At 46.7% G+C, this 21,677-nt stretch overlaps 2 protein-coding genes across 3 annotated transcripts in view; one reads left to right on the top strand and one right to left on the bottom strand.

Moving 5' to 3' along the window:
* Positions 1-20,676, top strand: part of BCR (BCR activator of RhoGEF and GTPase) — a 684,728-nt gene extending 664,052 nt beyond the window's left edge. For both annotated transcript variants that reach the window (XM_069619855.1, XM_069619856.1), the window contains exon 23: positions 11,539-20,676. In XM_069619855.1, the coding sequence (XP_069475956.1) occupies positions 11,539-11,628 (90 nt within the window). In that variant the 3' untranslated portion in view covers positions 11,629-20,676. The remainder of the gene's footprint in view (positions 1-11,538) is intronic.
* LOC138492584 (E3 SUMO-protein ligase ZBED1-like) overlaps positions 1-21,677 on the bottom strand; it is a 417,476-nt gene that overhangs the window by 99,249 nt on the left and 296,550 nt on the right. The window lies entirely within an intron of this gene.

Genomic DNA, 21,677 nt, shown 5'->3' on the forward strand with positions numbered 1-21,677 from the left:
TTGCACCTGGCCATTGGTATGATTTTTAAACATTAAAATGCCTCGAAAGTTCAGATCTATTCAATGTTGTATTTGTCTAATTTATATTCATTGAGTCTTTCCCTCAAAGTTCTTGATGTTTCCCCTACATATTGTAATCCACTTTGGTATAATGTTTGATACACAGCTAAAGGACTTGTGCAAGTGGCATAATGTTTCAGATGGAACTATCTTCCCAGTTGTTTTGTTTATAAACTCATTGCCTTTTAGTACATTTTTAAAATGTGTGCAATTGAGGCACAGACAAGTGGCATTGTTTTGTGTGTGCTAATAACGATTGTATACTTGATAGTTGAATAAGCACCTCAAGACCTTTCTCTTTCCTTCTGCCTTTTCTCTTCCTCGCCTCTGCTGATGTCCTGTTTGATACTGCACTGGTCACCTGGCTACCCTCTGATTTCGGGCCCAGGTCCCTACCCGCCCAGTTGCACACCCGCACTGCCTCCTGGCAATCCTTGCACTTGGGTCTGTATCTGTAACCCTACAGTCCCCCTAGCTGCACATTTGGAAACCTGCTGTCTGCTTGCCGCACTTCGTTATTGTTTTGATCCCATGTACAGCCCTGCACCCTCCCCTTCCCCTGCCTTTTTCCCATCCCCCCACCCTCCCTTGCACATGCACGATCTCAATGTCACTTGGCCTAGTAAGATCGTTGTCTCTGTCCTCCCTATTTTCCCCCTTCCTTGCCTCGTCGTGCTTTGAAACACTTGTGTATAGGCGCGTTACAAATGCCATATTATATCATATTTGCAATATTCAAAGTCCTTTTATGCAGCTATGAAGTATACCGAAGCTGGAGAACTATGGTTACAAAGAAGTTAAACGTTTGTTCTTTCATTTCTTGAGTTGGCTTCTGGCAATACAGTGGCCCCATGTAAAATGACCACCACTCAAGGGAGATCCATTCTAAGGGGCCTCATCATGAGTTGGGCTGGTTCCCGGCGGTAATACCGCCCAACTGTAATTGCGTTGGCGCCAACCAGTCTGGCACTATTAGCGCCGGATCACAGGTTGAGCGTTAGCGGTAAATCCCCATTGGACCCAATGGGACATTTTTGGCACAAATTGCACGCACTAATACAGCCGGCGGTAATCGCTCCAAAAACAGGACACCTAATGGTATTTTCACCTCCAGAAAAAGATGGAGGTAAAACAGCCCATTTAACGCCCAACTTGTGATCAGGGCAGCCCTTAGGTGCGGCAGAATTACCGTTACCACTGCATTTAAGGGCTACCGCCCAACTCGTCATGAGACCCTAAGTATCCTATTAACAAGACACTGTCAAATCGGAATACTCTTTGGGATTTTCCAACTGTCACAGGGCACTTCATATGCAGGATGTGACCTGCATGTGGATTTATATTGTGCAAACCTTGCTTGGAAGCAAAACACTGTACAAGTAATTGGGGGTTAACCAACGTTGTTGGAAGGGGACCGTATAGTTATAGTAGCTTTCATATCTCATTCCACAGTTAGCGGAGTAGGTCATAAGTGATGCATAGGTATTCCCTGAAGTGCAGGGGTCTTGAGTTCCTGTCTGAACTGGTGATGCATTGGAGAAGAAATGGTTGCGGCTGGGATGGTGACGTTCCACTAGGATCGGGTGTAGCAAGAGAAGGCCTTTGTCCCGGTGTTCTCTTTTCATGCCAGTTTAGTCCTAAGCTTCGCAGTGGTCCTGGATAAGGCTTCCTACCTAAGCCTGAGAGTTTTGTGGCTGGTTAGGCTGGTGTTCGGGCAATAGTCGCTTTATACCTGCTGCTGGCATTTTGGATGAGTACCCTAGCTGGGATGGATACCAGAGTGATTTTGCACATGGGGCAACGGAAGTGGCAATACATCAAGGTACATGTCAGTCAGCCACCTTTTGAGGGCCTCCTGTTACGATGGTTGGCCCAGTGGGACAAACTACATTTTGCTGGGATTGAAAGTGCTTGTCATCCGAGCATGGATGGAGGTGTGGCATATCCTGAAGTGTGAAATGTCTTGAGTACAATTACAATTCTTTTTGAGGTATAACTGATTTTCACAGAGGTGTTAGTGAAGTGGGCTTTTAGGGTCTCTGAGAAGCAGCCTCACTGGTTCCATATAGAGATTGAAGATCACCAGTATTAATCTCTGTGCGACTCCACAAGTGACTTGGTGACACTTGCATCTGAAGTTATCTGGGCTACTTGGTATTTGTCCGAGAGATAAGACGACAAATACTAGGTAGTAATAGGACTAGTAGAGGACTGCATGTGAGCCCTATTCTGTCTGAGAGTAGGCTTGATAGTGTGAATCGGTTGACTGTCAAACTCGGTCGAGAGGTCAAAGAGGCAGGTGTTATTTAATCAGGATTGGAGAGCATCATCTATGACATGGGTGGCGGCCATTTCTGTGCTGTATCTTGGTCTAAATCTGGATTGGTAGTAACGGAGCAGACCATGTTGGTTAATCTAATCGTAGATCTTGCCAATTAACCACAAGGCTAATGATTGACCAGTAGTTAGCAAGGTTGCCTGGGTCTACCGAGTTTATTTTAGGAGTGGGGGGAATTAACCATGTATTCATGGTGCTTGGAAAGATGCCCTCGTAGAGTATGGTATCGACTATTTGGAAGGGGGGTGAGGGGGTAAGGGCGGATCCTGAGAACTGTTTTAGAAATGTTTTTAGTGATGCAAGATTTACAGCAACGTGGGTGAGGGGTGTGAATATTGTCCATGGATGTTTTACGAGGGGTTGTATTGTGAGAGGGAGGCCACCGATGTTGACACATCGATATGTTGTCTGATTTTATCTGGCTTGTTGATGAATTTGGTTTACATTTTCCTGTGGATGTGATTATGGGTTGAAGTAGTGTTTGACGACCATGGACTGTTTGAGATGGTGAAGAGCTTCCCTGGTACTTTTAGTGACTTGGGGTCCTGGTAAATTGAGATCACCAAGGAAGATGTTTGTTGAGTTTGTGATTGACATCGATGTCAAGAGATCAGATATGTCATTAAGGAATGATGGGTGATAGATGAGATGGAGTGTCAGTCTGTGTGATAGTGGGAAGTGGCAAATGGAGTTCATAGTTATCTACCTGGTTCAGCATGATGCAAGCCCAGTTGGATGTATAGATGACTGCCACACCTCCCCCATGCCTTCAGCATGTTTGATGCTTTAACCCTGGTGGGATGAGGACCCCACATTTTTGAGAGGTAGAGGGCCAGTGTTGTAGTAAAAAAATAGCATCGAGCTTGTGTGTGAAACTAAGCCCTGCAATGGGGTTCGGAAGGACAGCCGGGTGAGTGGGGATTAGCATCCGACTGAGTGGCATCCCTGGAAGATGGGATGTGGGGGTCAGGTGATGAGGAAAGGGATGTGAATGAGGTTCCAAGCATCTGCGGAGCAGGGTTCTGTGATTGATTGCACAGGCCCTTGAGAGCATGGGTATGGTATGTGACTCAAGGAGAAACATTATAATATCTACCTGACAGGCACAAACAGGCAATGTCTTTGTCTTCTTTCCAGGGACAAAGAGCAATGCCCTCGTCTTTGTCCAGGCACAAACCGGTACTGTCCTTGTCTTCATCCAGGCACAGACAGGCAAACAGGCAATGTCCTTGTTTTTATCTTTAGTGGAGTATGCTGTGCTAAGCAGTTGGGATGGGTAACTTCATATCCATCTGATGCTCAGTCAGTTGCAGTATTCCATACATATCAATACTCGCCCCAGTGAAATCCATTCTCTTTTACCCTTTCGGATTGCTGCTCAACAACCCTAATATCTCACGTAACCAATATGCCAACAATAACTCTGTTTTACCTGACAAGTGTACTCAAGACAGTAAAGTTGAATTTGACATACTTGCATGTGTGAAACCCTGGCATCCCAGCCACTGCCTGAATAGGGAAAATACTCAAACTTGGCTGCAAGTCTTTACCTAAAGGCCGAGTAGGAGGGAAGGAGCCACTGTAAAAACTCATGCAGGGAGAATAGGACAATGGAAGTTTGGAGTAGCAGAGCAGCGATTGGAGGTACAGGAGGAGGGGAAAAAGCAAGACTAGTTGGAAGATGTGAACAGTTATGAGGAGAGGAGGAATCTGAAGAGGTTGTAGGAAGTGAAGAGGGGGGGGGGACCATCAGGCGATGGCAAGGCCGAGAACACGGATAGAGGAAGGAGAGCGGGAGGAGAGAAAACCAGCAGAATGTGTGAGGGGTAGGGAGTCCATTGGATTCAAAAGGGGATTGCCAAGCAATGGACCCATAGGCACGAGTGAATGTCAATTTAGCAAGAAGGGGTGTAAGACCCATTAGATTGTCATAGGTTCACCTAAGGCAAGGAAGGGAACCTGCTCAAGGAGAACATAGAGCTGCAATGAGACTACCTGAGATATCTTGGCAATGCTATCCATTCATGGCCTTCCTGGGGAAGGCCACTCACTCGCCGAGACATTCTTCAACGGGGCAACTCTGTAGAAGAGACCATGAGTGTCACCATGGAGAACATTTTGGAGGGCCCTTTTGAACTGAAGAGTTGTTGCCATTACGTCCCCTTTTTATATATATATATATTTCTGAGGCTTGTGGAATCTGCTTGGATCACATGCTGTGCATAGGCCGACATCTAGTGGAAGCTGCGGAGTATTACAGTTTGTTTTTCGAAACTCGAAAATGGGCGTCGACACAGGCGTGCCAGTAATACTATCCCTAGTGTGACGTCCACTGTACCCAAGATCCCTCACGCGTCTAGGATCCTCAGATTGTTTTTTTCTGCCATACTGGTCGGAAGCATCTTGCGGAGTCCCCTGGCCTTAGCCATACTTTTACTAATAATTGAAATTTAATATTCTTTATTGACATCCTTCCCCACCCCAACGTCGACCCTCGACAATCGACGACGGCTGGAGAAGACATCGACCGTCGGCTGCTGCACGACGGATCTGGGCCTCGGAAGGCCGCTGGCCTCGGCCCGGGCCTAGTAGGCCGCTGGCCTCGGCCCTGCAAGTAGGGAGAGTGGGGGGTGGTACATACTCTTCACTCTTGGTATATAGATACACTTATATATTTCCTACACTTATCAGCCCGCTGCCTCAAGGTGCGTATGGAGGGTACCCCTTTCCAATTCTGCCCCAAGTGCAACCGCAAATACCCTTGGGTCGACAGGCACGCCACGTGCAATCTCTGCTTGCCGAGGGACCACCCCGAAGCGAACTGCAGAGCGTGTAGTAGGTTTAAACCTAAGACACTCGAGGACCGTTCGACAAAGCGTTGGGCCCACCACGCCAGGCAGGCGGCCATGGCAGCGGAGGGCGCCTTCAGCGATGGCAGCGACGCCGTACTTTCGGACGGCGAGGGCATTACGGCGTCGAAAGACAGCCGAGCGCAGGTCCCCGACCTCGGAAGGTCGTCCGGCAGGGCGGCTATGGGGAAGACCCCCGGCGACGCAAGCGCTACACACCCTACACACACTAAGCACACTAAGTCCAACCGAACCTCGACGACGTCGACTTCTCGGAAAGAGGCACAAATAGAACGGTCCGACTCGGTGTCCTCTGGGCGCTCTCGATCGAGATCGCCTCATGACGCAAGGCAATCATCCACTCTTGCCAAGAGTGCCTCGCTCCCTAGACTAATGGAAGTTCGATCGTCTGAGGACGAAGACGACTTCCACCCCCAGGCCGCGCTCCAAGAGACGGAGGCCGCAGTTAACACCAGCGAGGCCCCACGCTCGAAAGACACAGATACCTCTCCCGATCCTCGACGCCAGGCGTCGAAAGTCTCCGGGGCCTCCAAGGGACAGGGAAAACATTTTTCCACGCACGGGGAGGGGGGGAAACAGCGGAAAGCACATTCTTCCACTCCTGTAAGACCATCCTTCCCCCCCTAAGCAGACAAACAAACACAAGTCTACTGAGAGATCAACATCCAGCAAGGGTACCCTTGATAAGTCCCCTAAACTGCCTACTAAAGTCATCCCCTGTTCCAAAGAATGGTCCAGCGAAGACAGACAGGGTCATGTCAAGGATGTCTTCCTTGGCTGATTTTTACGACAAGAATCCAGAGCATTTCCTCTCGTATGACCCTCAGGGAGCCACACCCTCAGGTTCCACTGATCCCATCCCCCTAAGTAAAAGGACCCGGTTCGAAAGACCTGAACCCTTCGAGGTACAGCCTTACTCTACTCCATACTCTACTCCACACCCCAGGTACCAAGGAGAGCCTTTCCCTGAGGGGGACCAGGAGTTTGAAATTATGGAGGAATAAACCGGGACGGAATACTATGCGGATGATGAGGACCAGGAGGAGGGAGAAGATGAGCAGGAAATTTACAGAGTAGATTCCCCGGTAGAGAACGAAGCCCCAGTTACCGACTCGCCAGTCGATAACCAGCCCCTCCTTAATGAGGTTCTCGCTCGCGCGGCAGAACATTTTCACATCGACACCCACGGTGTACAGGAGGAAAGGGACTTCGCAGAAGAGTTGGTAGGAGAGAGGAGGCCGGTCGCTCAGACCATCCCTATCCTTAAATCCATCCAACGAAGAATAGATCCGTCCCTGGTGAACCCAAACCTCACCAGAGCAGTCAACCCCAGGGTCGAAAAACTTTTCCGGGCAGCCCAATCTGACCCTCTCTATATAAGAGGACATCTTAAACCAGACTCCCTAGTGGTTACCAACACTCGGAAGAGGGCTGGAACACCCTTATCTTCGTCAGAAGCTCCTCCCGACAAGGAGAGCAAGAAACTTTACGGCTTTGGCAGAAAGGTAGCCTCAACGTCCGCCTACCAAGCAAGGATTGCTAACTCCACCACCCTGTTGGCCAGCTACAACTGCCATTAATGGGAAGAGGTCGCGGCACTCATAGCCTCTGCTCCGGAACCCTTAAAGGGCCAATTGGCTCGGATCTCGGCAGAAGGGAGAGCCGTGTCTGGTTGCATATTGAAAGCAACTTTCGACGCCGCAGACAACGCAGGGAGATTGATAGCAGAGGGTACTGTTATCAAGAGACATGCGTGGTTACGGCAGTCGGGGTTCAAAACAGAAACTCAGGCTTCTTTAATAGACAAGCCGGTGGAACCCGATCTATTGTTTGGGAAAGCAGTCGAAGACGCACTGAAAAACGCCAAGGACGAATACGAAACGCTTAAATCCCTTGGCCAACTAACCAACAAACCCCCTAACCAGAGGGGGAACAGTAATTTTCGTCGCCCACGCGGCCAAAATTCACAAAGAGGCAACTATGCCCAGGGGCAGGGTACACAGTGGAACAACAGCCAGCAGTCTACCCAAAGTTACGGCAGGGGTAACAAAAGAGGTCGTGGGAGAGGCAGAGGCAGCCCCAACAAGGGAGGTGGCACGCCTCCACCAAAGCAGTGACGCTCAGTTCAGGGTCCCTTCTCACGCAACCCCATTAGGGGGGCGCATTTCCAACTTCACCCAGGCTTGGGAAGGGATCACCTCAGACAGATGGGTGCTGTCAACAGTGTCCACAGGATATTGTATAGAATTACTGCAGCGTCCCCAGAACCATCCTCCACGACAAAAAGTACACTCCCTAGAACATCAGAAAATCCTTCTCGAGGAGATCGCCATTCTGCTAGAAAAGGACGCGATAGAATTCGTCCCAGGACACCAGGTAAACAAGGGTATCTATTCAACCTACTTCCTTGTGCCAAAGAAAGATTTGACAATGCGCCCAGTATTGGACCTACGGCCTGCCAACAAGTATGTCAAGCCCCAAAAATTCCGTATGACCACGCTACAAGAGGTAATCCCCCTCCTAAAAAAGGGGGATTACATGGCAACCTTGGATATGAAAGATGCTTATTTTCATATTTCCATGCTCCCGGCGCACAGAAAGTACTTGCGCTTCAAGGTGGACAGTCGCCACTACCAATTCAAGGTACTGCCCTTCGGGATAGCTTCAGCACCAAGGGTATTTACCAAGGTACTGGCGGTGGCAGCGGCACACCTACGCAGGGAGGCAATCCCAGTGTACCCTTATCTGGACGACTGGCTCATAACGGGGGAAACCCCAGGAATTTGCAGGACAAACATTCAAAGGACTATCGACCTCCTCCACGAATTAGGCTTCTCAATCAACGAGAAGAAGTCAAGCCTGGTGCCAAGCACCTCAAAACAGTTCCTAGGAGCAATCCTAGATACTCACGAAGGGTTGACCTTCCCTTCGGAAGAGAGAATTCGGAATATACTACTGCAAATTCCACATTATCAGTCCGGTCAACAAATAACGGTACGCAAAGCAATGCGGTTACTGGGCATGATGGCGTCATGCATTTACCTGGTCCCCCACGCGCGACTGCGCATGCGTCCCATGCAGGAATGGTTGGCGAAACAGTGGTCTCAGGCAAGTGGTCAGTTGGACGATCTAGTGGTCGTTTCGCCAACACTGGTACAGAGCCTACACTGGTGGACAAGAGAGAATCTCGCAAGGGGAAAACCCTTTTACGATCCCGAAATACAGGCAGTGGTGACTACAGATGCATGCCTGACTGGGTGGGGAGCTCACCATCTCCACCACACAGCTCAGGGTCTCTGGTCTGTCTCAGTAGCCAAGAACCACATCAACCTCCTAGAGCTTCTGGCAGTATTCCGAGCGCTTCGGGCGTTCGAGCCCCATCTACTAAACCTGTCGGTGCAGATCCGGACGGACAGCACGACAGCCATGTTCTATCTGAACAAGCAAGGAGGGACTCGTTCGCCAAATCTGTCCAAGCTTGCCAAAAAAATCTGGATATGGGCACTCAGACGGAACATCTTCCTGCCATCGCAACATGTTCCAGGGGAGCTCAATTCCCTAGTGGATGCTCTAAGCAGAGACTCACTCCCAGAAGAACACGAATGGGTACTTCACAGAGAGATCGTAGAAGATCTCTTCTCTCGGTGGGGTTTCCCCACTATAGACTTATTCGCCACAAGCGATCCAGGTTCGCCCAGCCAGACTCCCAAGGGAACGCCCTGTGGATGAACTGGTCAGGGATGTTTGCGTACGCTTTTCCACCAACTCCTCTCATCAGGAAGGTGGTGTACAAGATGAACAAGGAATCAATGACGCTCATCCTAGTTGCTCCCATGTGGGCGAGACAACCATGGTTTCCACACCTACGCAGAATGGCGGTGTGCGAGCCCATCAAACTTCCAGCCTGGTACAACCTTCTGTCCCAGCAACAAGGTCAAACAGTGCACCAGCAACCCAACTCAATGAACCTGGCAGCATGGCTCCTGAAGTCATAGAGTTTGGACATCTCAATCTACCACAGAGGTGTATGGACATCCTAAAAGAATCCAGGAAACCAAACACAAGGCACTGTTACTTTGACAAGTGGAAAAGATTTGTTATTTGGTGCCAGAATAAACAAATCAACCCTGTTGATTGCACTCCTTCCAACGTCGTGACATACATGCTCCACCTGCTGGATGCAGGATTGGTTTTTAACTCTCTGAAAGTACACCTGGCAGCCCTCTCGGCTTACACCACATCCCATAACAAGGTGTTGTGGTGGAAGGTACCAGTAGTTAAAGCCTTCACGGAAGGGGTAAAGAGACTTAACCCTCCTATTTCAAACCCAGCGCCAGGATGGGACCTTAATGTGGTGCTAGCTAAGCTCATGGGCCCCCGTTCGAACCCATGCATAAAAGTAGTCTCAAACACCTGACTTATAAAACGGCCTTCTTAGTAGCCATTACCTCTATAAGAAGGGTCAGTGAAATTCAGGCTCTGTCAGTGCAGGATCCTTTCTTTACTATCCACAAGGACAAACTTGTTTTACGCACACACCCTAGGTTCTCACCTAAATTTATATCAAAGTTCCATGTAAACCAGTCCATCGAGCTTCCGGCTTTCTTCCAGGACCCGCAAAGCTCGGCTGAGGTGAAACTACACACCCTAGATGTGCGTAGGGCGGTCCTCTACTATGTAAATAAAACCAGACCGCTAAGGAAAACAGATCAACTGTTTGTCTCCGTAGCTACAGGCAGAGAGGGAGATCGCGTCTCTAAAGGCGCTATCTCGAAGTGGATTATCAACTGTATACAGCTGTGTTACTCTCTTTCTGAAAAAACTCTGCCTTTTACGCCAAGGGCCCACTCTACTAGAGGCATTGGGGCCACTCTGGCTTTCATTGCAAATGTTCCCCTCGACACCATTTGCAAAGCAGCTACTTGGAGCTCTATTCACACTTTTACTCAGCATTACTGCATTGACACTCATTCCAAGACAGATACACAAGTGGGACAAGCGGTTCTAAGACACCTGTTTGCTCATGACCCTTCTCACATCCCACCTCCTTCTTCTGGTACTGCTCGCTAATCTATGCACAGCATGTGATCTAAGCAGATTCCACAAGCCTCAGAAGGGATACATTACTCACCGTAATCGTATTTCTGATGCTTGTATCTGCTTAGATTCACATGCGACCCACCCTTCCTCCCCTCCGAGAGAAGGCGCATGATTGCTTGTAGTCTTACCTTTCTGTCTATCTGCTTGGATTATCTGTACTCACGCTACTCCTCATGCTTCCTCATGTCAGAAAAAATACAATCTGAGGATCCTAGACGCGTGAGGGATCTTGGGTACAGTGGACGTCACACTAGGGATAGTATTACTGGCACGCCTGTGTCGACGCCCATTTTCGAGTTTCGAAAAACAAACTGTAATACTCCGCAGCTTCCACTAGATGTCGGCCTATGCACAGCATGTGAATCTAAGCAGATACAAGCATCAGAAATACGATTACGGTGAGTAATGTATCCCATATATATGTTTATTTTACATTTTCATAAATGGTAAAAGAAATTGCAAAAAGTGGAACTCATTTATACATCAAAAGCAAAAATGTCAACAAAGTGAATCGTGTAAGGTCCTCCCCAAAAGACAGTACACAAAACCACACACACGTACCCACACACTCATCAACCATTGACATATCGCAACATCCCTCTCCATAAACACACATGCACAGACATTCAGACTAACCATACAACTAATTGAAAGACGTCCACATCTCAAGAGATTACTCAATCATGCCTCTTTTTGTAAACCAAGCCTTCATCAAAACTCGACAGAACCTGCAACATGTGAACCCAGTCGTCCTTTTTGAGTTGACCAACATGTTGCATAGTCCCGAATCAACCTTTTGAAATGAATCGCTGAGTTGGGGCCTTTTGTAGATTCACTTGACTTCATGGCAGTATGTATGATGACGAGTACGAGCACTGCTTCGGTATTTGTATAATGAGTTCTGCTTCTGTACATATATTGACTGGTTCTGTGTTTGTACCTGCAGAGTGGAGCCTTATGCTTCTGTACATTTACAATAACCATCTCCGCCCCTCTTTGTGTGAAGTGACCTGTTCCATTGTTCTGCATTCCGAGCCTGCTCCTGGCTGAGCCGTCTCTTTTCTACTCTGCATCCGCTTGACTGTAATCCGAGCTGTTAATGTAAAGATTGAATGAAGGCGAACTTTGTGCTACGATTCCCATTTACTTATTGCCTTTCTCCTCTTGCAGGTCCAGGTTCTCTTGTACTTCCTGCAACTGGAGACCATTCCTACACCTGACAGCAAGAGACAGAGCATCCTCTTCTCCACCGAAGTGTAGCCACCCAGACTTGGCAGGTGAGGGTGGCTACTGGACTTTCCTTTCATCAGTGCCACTGAGCCCGCCATTTGCCAATCAGAAGGGTGGCCACTGGTCAATGTGCCATTGGTCCAATCTCATCCTGTATGCAGTTAGAGAAATGTGGATGGCTAATTGCGCCCTCATTCTCACTCTGAGCAGCACAGGAAAATGATGGACTCCTTCAGACGTGTTCTCAGCCTGCACAAGAGTGAAGCCAGAGGCTTTAACAAAGCGGTCACCTTGGAGGATAAGGTCTCGGTCCTGTTTGGGACAGGGAAAATCCTTTGGATGCTCTTCATTTATTAAGGGCAGATTTCATGTTTCCAGCTGGATTCTTTTTCTCAAGACCTTGGAAAAGGAATAGTCAAATCTACATTTACTGACTCTACTGTACAAATCCTGTTTTTCACCGCCAATAATTTTCTAGCGCACTTTAAGGTAATAGGCTGTCTGTCACCACAGTGAACATTCAAAAGTGTTTTGTGAGGATCCAGGAATGTCACTGTAGAAACATTTGAAAGCAGTTCACAAGCATCAAAGATTGTGGCCAGGGAGAACATTTCACAGCATTCCGCAAGGGTTGTGGTTTGTCATTGCCCAGAATCTTTCGGTGTGGCTCCTGAGGTTTCCACATTTCCATTAAGAAGACATTATTTCAATCAAGGGTACAGGATGCCCACCTTGCAGACTGTCCAAGCACGGCATGAGCATCCAGGATTTCCAGTGTGTGGCACATTATTGGAGCAGGTTATGGAAATCCCGTATGTCAGCAGGTCATTTGTTCCACCCTGGAGTACTTCTAAAGGCAGATAGCTGGGTGGCCAGACTTTTAAGAGGAGCAAAGTTTAATCAAAGCAGGTTTTTAGGAACTATCACTGGCCTTTCTAAAGTGGATCACTAGGTTGCAGAATATGCATGAAAGTTAGGATTCAGAACTGATCGACCTGTAAACATGTCAACATTCTGGCATTTCTGATTCCATAGGGACTTTTCAAGCAGGATAGTTGTGATGTTTTCTGTGATATTTGAAGCCGGCCCGTCATTCGGTTTGAATTCCAATTTCGCATTTGCACATTCCAGTCTGGGAATCAGACAATCATATTGCAACAAAACTGGAGGCTGCCCCATGGGTCGCCTTGTACAATCAATGGGTCATGAGTCTGGTTGGAGGATTTAGGAACAAAGTGACTGCACGCCTAGAATGTGTTGGTGGGGTCGACCCTGGCATCCTGATGAGAAAGGAGATAGCTGAACTATACTTTGTGTGCAAAGGGGGCGATACATTTCTGGGAGAACGTCTTGGTGAAACGAAGTTATGCAAATACCCTATACTAGTGCAGTCAAGCCCACCTCTTCCTCTGCACTTCACTAAAACGGTATCCTGGCTCCTCAAACAATGTTCCACTTCACCTGGAAGCAGGAACAAAGCAGTACTCTGCCAATCCTTCTGTCTGACATTTTGGTATGTGCAGGGTGGTTGGGGTGGGAGGCGATGGGGAGACTTTCTACATGCAGCTTAGAGCCATTTGTTTCAGTCTGCTCTTTTTAATATGCTTTTTAATAGGCCGCTGCTTGTGTTTCTTTTGTGGTTTCCGCCTCATCGTTTTGAAGGCCACACAGATCAGAACATTACTTGGGTCAGAGGGGAAGCTGCAACTTGCTGCTAACCACACCTGCCTAGGCAACAGTCCCCATGAGCCAAGCGTGGTGAGGGCGTTGATGGAATGGTGCACTGTGTTATGGCAAGAAAAGGGTGCAGTCTATTGGTAAGCGATGGGTCCAGTGGCCTGAGAGAGCATTTCGGTTGCCTGTCTCCAGGCTCATGAGTATACCCTTATTCCATTAACAAGCCTACATTTTGGATTAGGACGGTGCCCTGAGGGTTGCCTAGTTGCTGGTCCCTGGGCGCGTCCATGTGCAATTAATGAGCCTATAGTTGGTAACGGGACTGAACCGGTATACACCAGGTTTATGGGCCCTGTTCATGTGCAGTATCTAGGCGAGTGTGTCCATATGGAACATGTGACGAGCACCAGGGGGGCCATGCTGGTATCTTGGCAACGGATTTGAAGAACTTTGGGTAGCAATATATTGAAATCGGATATTCTTGGAGGATTTGCTGAGGTGGGTGGGAGGGAGCAGGTAATCCGTTAAATATGTTGCTGCTTCTGCCTTGTGGCTTCAAGGTCTGTGAGTGAAAGGGATCCTTTTAGACTGATGAGAGATACTTCGGGGTATAGCGAACTGTGGTGTTGATGTATAGGAGGATGTACAGACCCTTGTCCTGGCCTAGACTCCAGGGATTCTGTGCTGCCACCTGCTGGACAGGAGGTGCTACAATGCCTCTTGGAAGCATGTGCTTTGTACAGGAGCAAATCAGAAGTATGGCCATAGGTTTAGATGGGTAACAACATCAGGATTGCATGTAGTTTAGCATGTTGGGTCCTAAAAACCTACTTCCATTTTTGCCTGTAAAGCCACATAAGCAGTCACACCTTTGGGTCATTGTGCCAGCTGTGCTTGGGATGCAGGCCCAGAAAATGTCCTAATGGCCTAGTTAATGTTGCAAGTGGTGGGGATTTCCCTTGTTTTTGTTAGCAAGAGGTCGGTGTGGAGGCCTTCCTACCAACGCTGCAATTGCCCTGCTCCAAGGCTAATGGTCTCTTTTGTCAACCCCTTGGGTTCATCTTTCTGTAACATTGTTTGATGGAATGATACCAATTCCTACCTGGTCTAGCAGCTTTCCAAACCTGGTAGCTAAACCAAAAATAATGTGTCATTTAAACAGTCTGTTTACCCATTGTGATTGATGTTGCTCCATCACTAGTCTAACCAGAGTTTGTGCACTAGTGTATGCTTCTCAAGGGATTTCACTGATGAGCATACTGGCCAATCAGGAACCAACATCCACATAGGTTTCTACACGTCCGGCCCAATGTGTGAGCATTAGGGTGCAGTTACTTTGACATTTGGTACTTGAGACAGAAATTGATATCTCTGATACCTCGAATTTGTGGAAAACGCACGCCTAAAAACGGTGTTGAATACATTAAGAGGATTTGAATCTAGTGATTGTGCCAGCTGAGTTGTCTCTGGGCACTATCTGGCCGTGGAGAGTTGTGACTCTTGAAGCATGGAGCTTTGAGGCCTACCCTGAGAGCTCCAACCACACCCTATGTTCTGGATTAACAGTGACTGTGTAAATAACTCCCATTTAGATCAATTGGATTCAAATGTAGTTTGTGTGGAATTCCTGAAAAAAGTTTAGTGATAAGAGCAAACTTGGGGACCCTTGTTCACGAGGTTGTGTAGTTTGGCATGCCAACTTCCATTGCTCACCGGTAATATGTGTACGGTCACAGACGCATGCTCATTGATTGGGCTGTCAATCTCTGGCTGTCTCCTCCAGTGTCGCTCCTGGCCCTCCTGTTTCTTGCAGTGTCTGTGAATGCACTATGCAAGCCCGAGCTTGAGCTGTTGAGTTATTGGGCATTGGTAAAGAGGGCTACTATGATGCAAGACTTCCCATCTTGGCTATACACCATACTTGTTTGTGAGGGGTGTTGCTTATGGTATGGCCAATTCCATTTCTTGAAGGTTCCCATTTGGAAGAAGCTGTGAAAGCTGGCTCCTAGATTGTAAGATATATCCTCATTTGTATCAAGTAATTGCTTCATATGTGCGGTTTCTTAAGGTATACAATGACAATCTCTGTTCCCGTGATGACTCTTCCACTCCGACCAACGTCACATTGTAATACTTTGAGACATTAGCATGCATTCAATATATGCAGTGCCACCCACCACAAGTTGTTTGCTGTTTGACACCCCAAGATATTTCAAGGTAATATGTGCTTTACAAAGGCCACAAATCAACCAATCAATGATGCCTAACTTATTGCTCCTAATTTCATTGCACACCAGATCAACAGTAATGGTCTCTGCAATTTGTGCATGTCATGTTTGACCATTCATCTCATGCTAGTTGGAAGGGCACAGGTGCGCTAGGGTAGACATTGTCATGTATTCATCCATTGCATTTCTGAACAGGGAATATTTTACTCCAGTGATTTTGAGGAGTTTTTCTTTTCTCCTGCAACTCTAAGGAGGGATGCTTTAAACCTGCGATTTCAGATGAGGGGAGCTTATACTCTTGTGCTTCTGAGAGAGAAAGTTGTTCTATAGTGACCGTTTTGTTTCTTTTTATGAGGGAAGTTCTTCTGTGGGTCTGAGGAGTCAAGTTTCTCATCTTTGGTTCTGAACAAAATGGCTTTCTCCAGTGATCCTGAAAAGGAATCTTTTCCTGTGATTTGTTTTTGAAAGAGGGTTTGGTTTCTCCTGTGATCCAAAAGAAGACTGACTTCCTGTAATGATTTGTGATTCTTAGGAGCAAGAGGTTTCTCCTGTGATTCTGAATGCGAAGCTTTTACTCCTGTGATTTTGAAGGGGACGGTTTTACTCCTGTGATTTTGAGGAGCTAGATTTATTCCTGGGATTTTAAGGGGCCAGGTTTATTCCTGTGAAATTGAGGGGCAGATTTTGTCCTGTGTTTCTGTGGAGGCGGGTTTATTCCTGTGATTTTGCCGAGCCAGGTTTATTCCTGTGATATTGCGGGGCCAGGTTTATTCCTGTGGTGTTGAGGAGGCAGATTTATTCCTGTGATTTTGCGGGGTCAGGTTTATTCCTGTGGCTTTGAGGAGGCAGATTTATTCCTGTGATTTTAAGAAGGCATGTTGTGCATTTCTGATTTGATTGAGGAAGGGTTTTGTCATGCATTGCTGAGAGGAAGTTATTATGATTGCATGATTCTGAGGAGTGAGTTATTTAGGGATCAGGCCATATCTTGCATAACCGTAACATCTTTGGTGAAATTCATCTTTCCAGCTCAAACACCAGAATGCTTGGCCAGTCTCTTCTAGCCAGTGTTTGCATCAAATGAAACCAACCCCCTGGGTGACAGTTTCCTCTGAGCTCATCATTTTACAAAGCCATTTCACAGAGTCTGCCTTAGGCACGCACCAGTGCCATTTTGCCAATATACTCAAGAAGCAGATGGTCTTGGCCAAGGGCATCACTCTCCTGTTCCTCCCCATTAATATGCATTGTTAAGCTGGCAGTGCCCCCTTCGAGTATGTGTGTCTTCTATTCCAGCAAAGACGACCTACTGACAATGATCCCCAATTGGAAACTCCCAAGTATACCCTTCCTTGCACTGTGGCAAGTATTTAGACATATGGGTGTACAATGTCTGCTAATGTGCATGACTCTGAGTCACGGCTGGGCCATGTTGGAAGCCAGTTGCCGCGACCTGAGTGCCGCATTGTGATCGTTTGCTATGACTGTGCCTATGTGGCGAGTCGCAGGGGAGAGGATTCTTTATGTTCTGCTGACAGTGAAACGGGTTTACTAGTCCATGACACACAGAGCAGGAGCGAGTAAGGGGATGCTTTTTTAAGAAACTTACAAACAATGAGGAATGATTCTGCAAGTCCTCAATAGAAGAACTTTTTGTACTTGACTTTGTACTTTACCAGTGGAGTTTTTGAGTAGAAGAATAGGAGAAAGTTTGCTTTTTCTGACATTCCACACATGCATGCTAGACCCTTTTTTTACTAGAAGATCCTATAATGCTGCTCCCATCCCCTTCTCACTGCAGGTTCTGTACTCTTATTCTCACTGGCAGCACACACTCCCCGCTAGGGTTCTCTTTACAGGAGAGTGTATATATCGTCAAGTCTCATTATTCTGTGAAGATCATTGAAACGGGCTTCCCTAGCCAACAAATACCTCACTTTCCATGCCATCGGTTTAGTGTTAACCATATCGCTGTTTTGTTCCAATCAGTACTAAGTCACGGTTACCTGTGGTTCCTCCATAGTGTAGTATAGATGGCTGTAGTTTTTCTATGATATTTGCCATGATTAACCTCCAGTTATAACCTAAGGGCCACTGATGAATAGAGACCATAGTCCCTTGCCCACCATGGGGGTGGGGGGCACTTCATGACATGGGTCTTGCCTCATGAATCCTATGCGGGGATGAAGAATCTGACATGTTTGGTTCCCGAGCAACATGTGGAGCTGACGGAATACCCCTTTTCGTCAGATGCCTGAGCACAAGGGATGGAAACGATAAGTCATTTACATACTATAGGATGCTCATCTGTTAGTGATTTGGCAAGTTCTATATTTTGAACTTTGGAAAGTCTTTGTGTAGGACGCAGCATCCAAAATGTACAGACTTGGCTTTCACAACAAATGCAAATTCATTACACTAACTTTAAAGTTGTGACGGTGAGGACGTCCTGTCAGTGAACAGATTTGGGAATCTCCAAGCCTAGAGCTGAAGTGTCTCGGAGCACTCAGCAGGGGAAGAATGATCAGAAGGATGGCAGCATGGTCCACTTGAAAGAGCCACGTGCACTTCCTGGCCTCTCCCACATCAGTGCGCTGATCCATTCTACCTGGTATAGGGCCATAGAACTACACAGCACAGTTGCCAATATCTGGTTGATTGGTCTAGGGTCCAAGTGTGCTGTATCCCTCAGCACTCTTATTATCATACATAGCAGTATATGCAATGTTCCTTTCGGCAAGTGTCTACACATAAAAAGACTTTTCTATATTCCATTAGCACCCTAGAAGGGGGGGCTGGATCCTACGGTATAAATAAGCCTGCGTTGCGAGCAGCCAGAGTGCTGCTGGTCAGCGCCACCTTCCTCGCTTCTTCTGTTCGTCCCTCACCTCTTAGCACCTCTAGTTTCTACACGGGTGCTAAGAGGATTGCATTTAAAAAAGAAACATACCTTTCTGTGCTGCGCGGCATCGTAGTGTGACAACTCAGTTTTCTCTGTTGATGACTTGATGGTCATCAACATAGAAAACAGAGATGGAAACTTTAATGCTGTGCACCATTAGCACCTGTGTAGAAAACTACACGGGTGCTAATGGCTATAATGATGATGAACCCGACTGTACGGGGTGGTAATGTCCCAGGGCCCAAGTTAATAGGCCCGAGCAAAGCGAGCAAGGGGTTCTTCATCATTATGGCCAGATAAAACAATGATCAATGCAGAAAACAACCCTCAACATTCCAGCCAATAATTGTTTATAAAAAGTATAATCCTCCACATTCCATCCCAATTATTGGTACAAAGGAGACACCTGAACATTCCAGTCAACAGTGGCCTATACCGAGAAGAATACTCCACATTCCATTCAATTATGGTTCACTGAGAGAATACTCAATATTCCATTCAACTATGCTTCACCCAGAGAATACTCCATATTCCATTCAACTATGGTTCACCGAGAGAAGAATACTCAATATTCCATTCAACTATGCTTCACCTAGAGAATACTCAATATTCCATTTAACTATGGTTCACCGAGAGAAGGATACTCAATATTCCATTCAACTATGGTTCACCGAGAGAATACTCAATATTCCATTCAACTATGGTTCACTGAGAGAAGAATTCTCAATATTCCATTTGATAGTGTTTCATATGGAGCAATAGTCCAGACAGACTCCTCAACATGCATCTATATAGCAGCAGCCCATATGCAAAAATGTAAACATACCTTTCAGCTGGGGCCCGTATAGAACAGTATCCTCAACATTCTATTATGATTGGCCCAGAAGGAAAATAATACTCCACATCCCGTTCACAAACTGCCTCGCAATGATCCATACAGAGAAGAATCTTTAACGTCCCCTTCAGAAGTTCTCCATCCATAGCAGTATCCTCAACATTGTAGAACATGTAATCCACATACTACTAAACAATGGTTTTTACACAGCACTATCCCCGATATTCCATTTAACAACTGGCTCTGCTGAACATTATCATCAACATTCCTTCAAACAATGATTCCCCGTGAAGCAGCGTTTTCCGTCTCCATTCAGCATTGCTCCCTACATAAAATAACCTGAACGTTCCCTTTAACACTGGTATCTGCAGAACTGTACCTCCATGGTCAATGATCCCTAAAACCAGACTCCACGAAGAGTACATTACATGCATACATTGCTTTCAGGAATGGATTATACACTAATCCACACCGAGAACTGCCCTCATCGTTCCGTTCATTCTGGGTATTTAACATTGTGTTCACTCCAAGTCCATTCCTGCTTCATGCAGGACGGTAGTTGCTCAAAACCAGCATAGTATCCAACCAAAATCTGTACTGTGTACGTAGTGCAGTGGTCTAGGTAGTTTTGATCCATACCGCATTGTATCCACAAATAATGTATGCTATGACCTGTTCAGCATGGGCCGATGCATCGAAGTGCCTAGACCTGTTCAGCACAATACCATGAAAAGCCCAGGTTCAGGCCACGCAAGGTCCTCCTTACCAACTCTAGGTCTTCTGAAAGCATAAAACCCTTGTTATACCACATGGTACCGATTACATCTATGCATCATACAATAACTGCGAACCATGGTGCAAGCAATATCCAGCCCATGTAGCATTGTCCATCCCCATCTGTTCCCGCCCCATTGATGTTGTTCACATTCCCCCACATTCTTTTATCCATGAGCTCATGTTGACCTATCCTGCAAGTGTTGTCTATGCGTGTCCCAGAGGAAAACAAAGTGTTAGAATTATTTATTTAAATATAAATATGATTAAATTATAAACTTAGCTCCAATGTATATGGTGGAGAAGAAAGCCAAGCACTTTTGGTAGATAATTTTATTTTTGTCTTTTTATCCACAATGGATTTCAATGATATGCTGGCTGTGTTGGTCTCGGTTTAACACTGCCACTTCTTACATGTAAAACATTTTGTTGTGTTATTTGTGCCACTTCAGAAGGTCTGCCAGCTCTCCAGGGCCGGTTTTGTGAACTAGACGGCATGAGATCTGACCTGGTGGACGAAGAAGAAACCGCATACGAGAGCGCCAACCCTTTTCTAAAGGTCCTAGGTTTTCGGGAAGGGCCATTGATGCCAAGATTCCAAGGCATCTGTTTCTAGCCTCTCTTTGTACACAACATATTGAATAAAACTACTTGACATCCTTTTCCCTGTGTCTTGTCTTCTTTCCACGGTCTGTGAAGGTCACTGGCTGGAACCCATTGCCAGAACATTCTCTGGTATGTGCAGGTCGTGTAAACGTATGGGAGCTTACTTGGAGGCTACTGGGGGTTGGACATTAAGAATTTCTGAGTGCAGGAAACCTCAATAACACAAGTTGTGGAGTGTCAAGTGCCCATGTTGCCAATCCACTCTACAGCTCGGTCAATGACAAGCTAGACCTACCTATAAACAGATTCCTTATAGTGGTGGTTGCTTGGCAAGCGCCAGGAGACCAGACATCTCCATCCAATGATATCATGAAATAAAGTCGGTTCGTTGATTCCTGAAAGCAGCTACACAAGCCTTTTCACTGAAGCATGACTCATCAGCAGGTCTCTGCAACAGGCACCTTGTTTTTTTTGCAGCATGAATTTGTCATAGATCTGGCTTTTGCTGAAGCTGCCATTTAGTGGTTGGATCTGAGATCGTCTTTCAAGGTTTAAAAATCCCCCACAGTGGGTATGGACATGGGTTGAGTATCTCTAATGCACTGTGGTTGGAAGCTCTCCTTCGAGGCAGCTCAAGACCTTTTACCCATTTGGCAGTCTGGGTCGGGGACCTGTTCCATGGTGCACTCAATAAATACTCAAGATTTGCTCTTTCTAGGGTCCAAAGCAATTTTGTTAAGGGAACATACCAAGTTTCAGTGCTTCCAGAGATGCCATTTTAAGTATTAATGTAAGGATTGTGGGGTCAGGGAGAACCAGAAACTGACCACGATGATAAATGTTGCAGCAATAGTCTATGCAATGGCAATTAGCTTTTGCGATTCTGAAAATGGGTGTTGGTTGCGACATATGTGTCAGCAAGTCTTCCTACGTTGTGTTTAAAACTATGACCAGGGCGAAGGAGACATGCGAGGGGCGGACCTGGCCATTTACTGCGAGAAATATAAGAATATTTTCTGTAGAAGCTCGTACATACATCGGGACAGGTGTGCCTTTG

This window comes from Ambystoma mexicanum, chromosome 10, assembly GCF_040938575.1.
Source record: "Ambystoma mexicanum isolate Mex_15411 chromosome 10, UKY_AmexF1_1, whole genome shotgun sequence".
NCBI classification, from domain to species: domain Eukaryota; kingdom Metazoa; phylum Chordata; class Amphibia; order Caudata; family Ambystomatidae; genus Ambystoma; species Ambystoma mexicanum.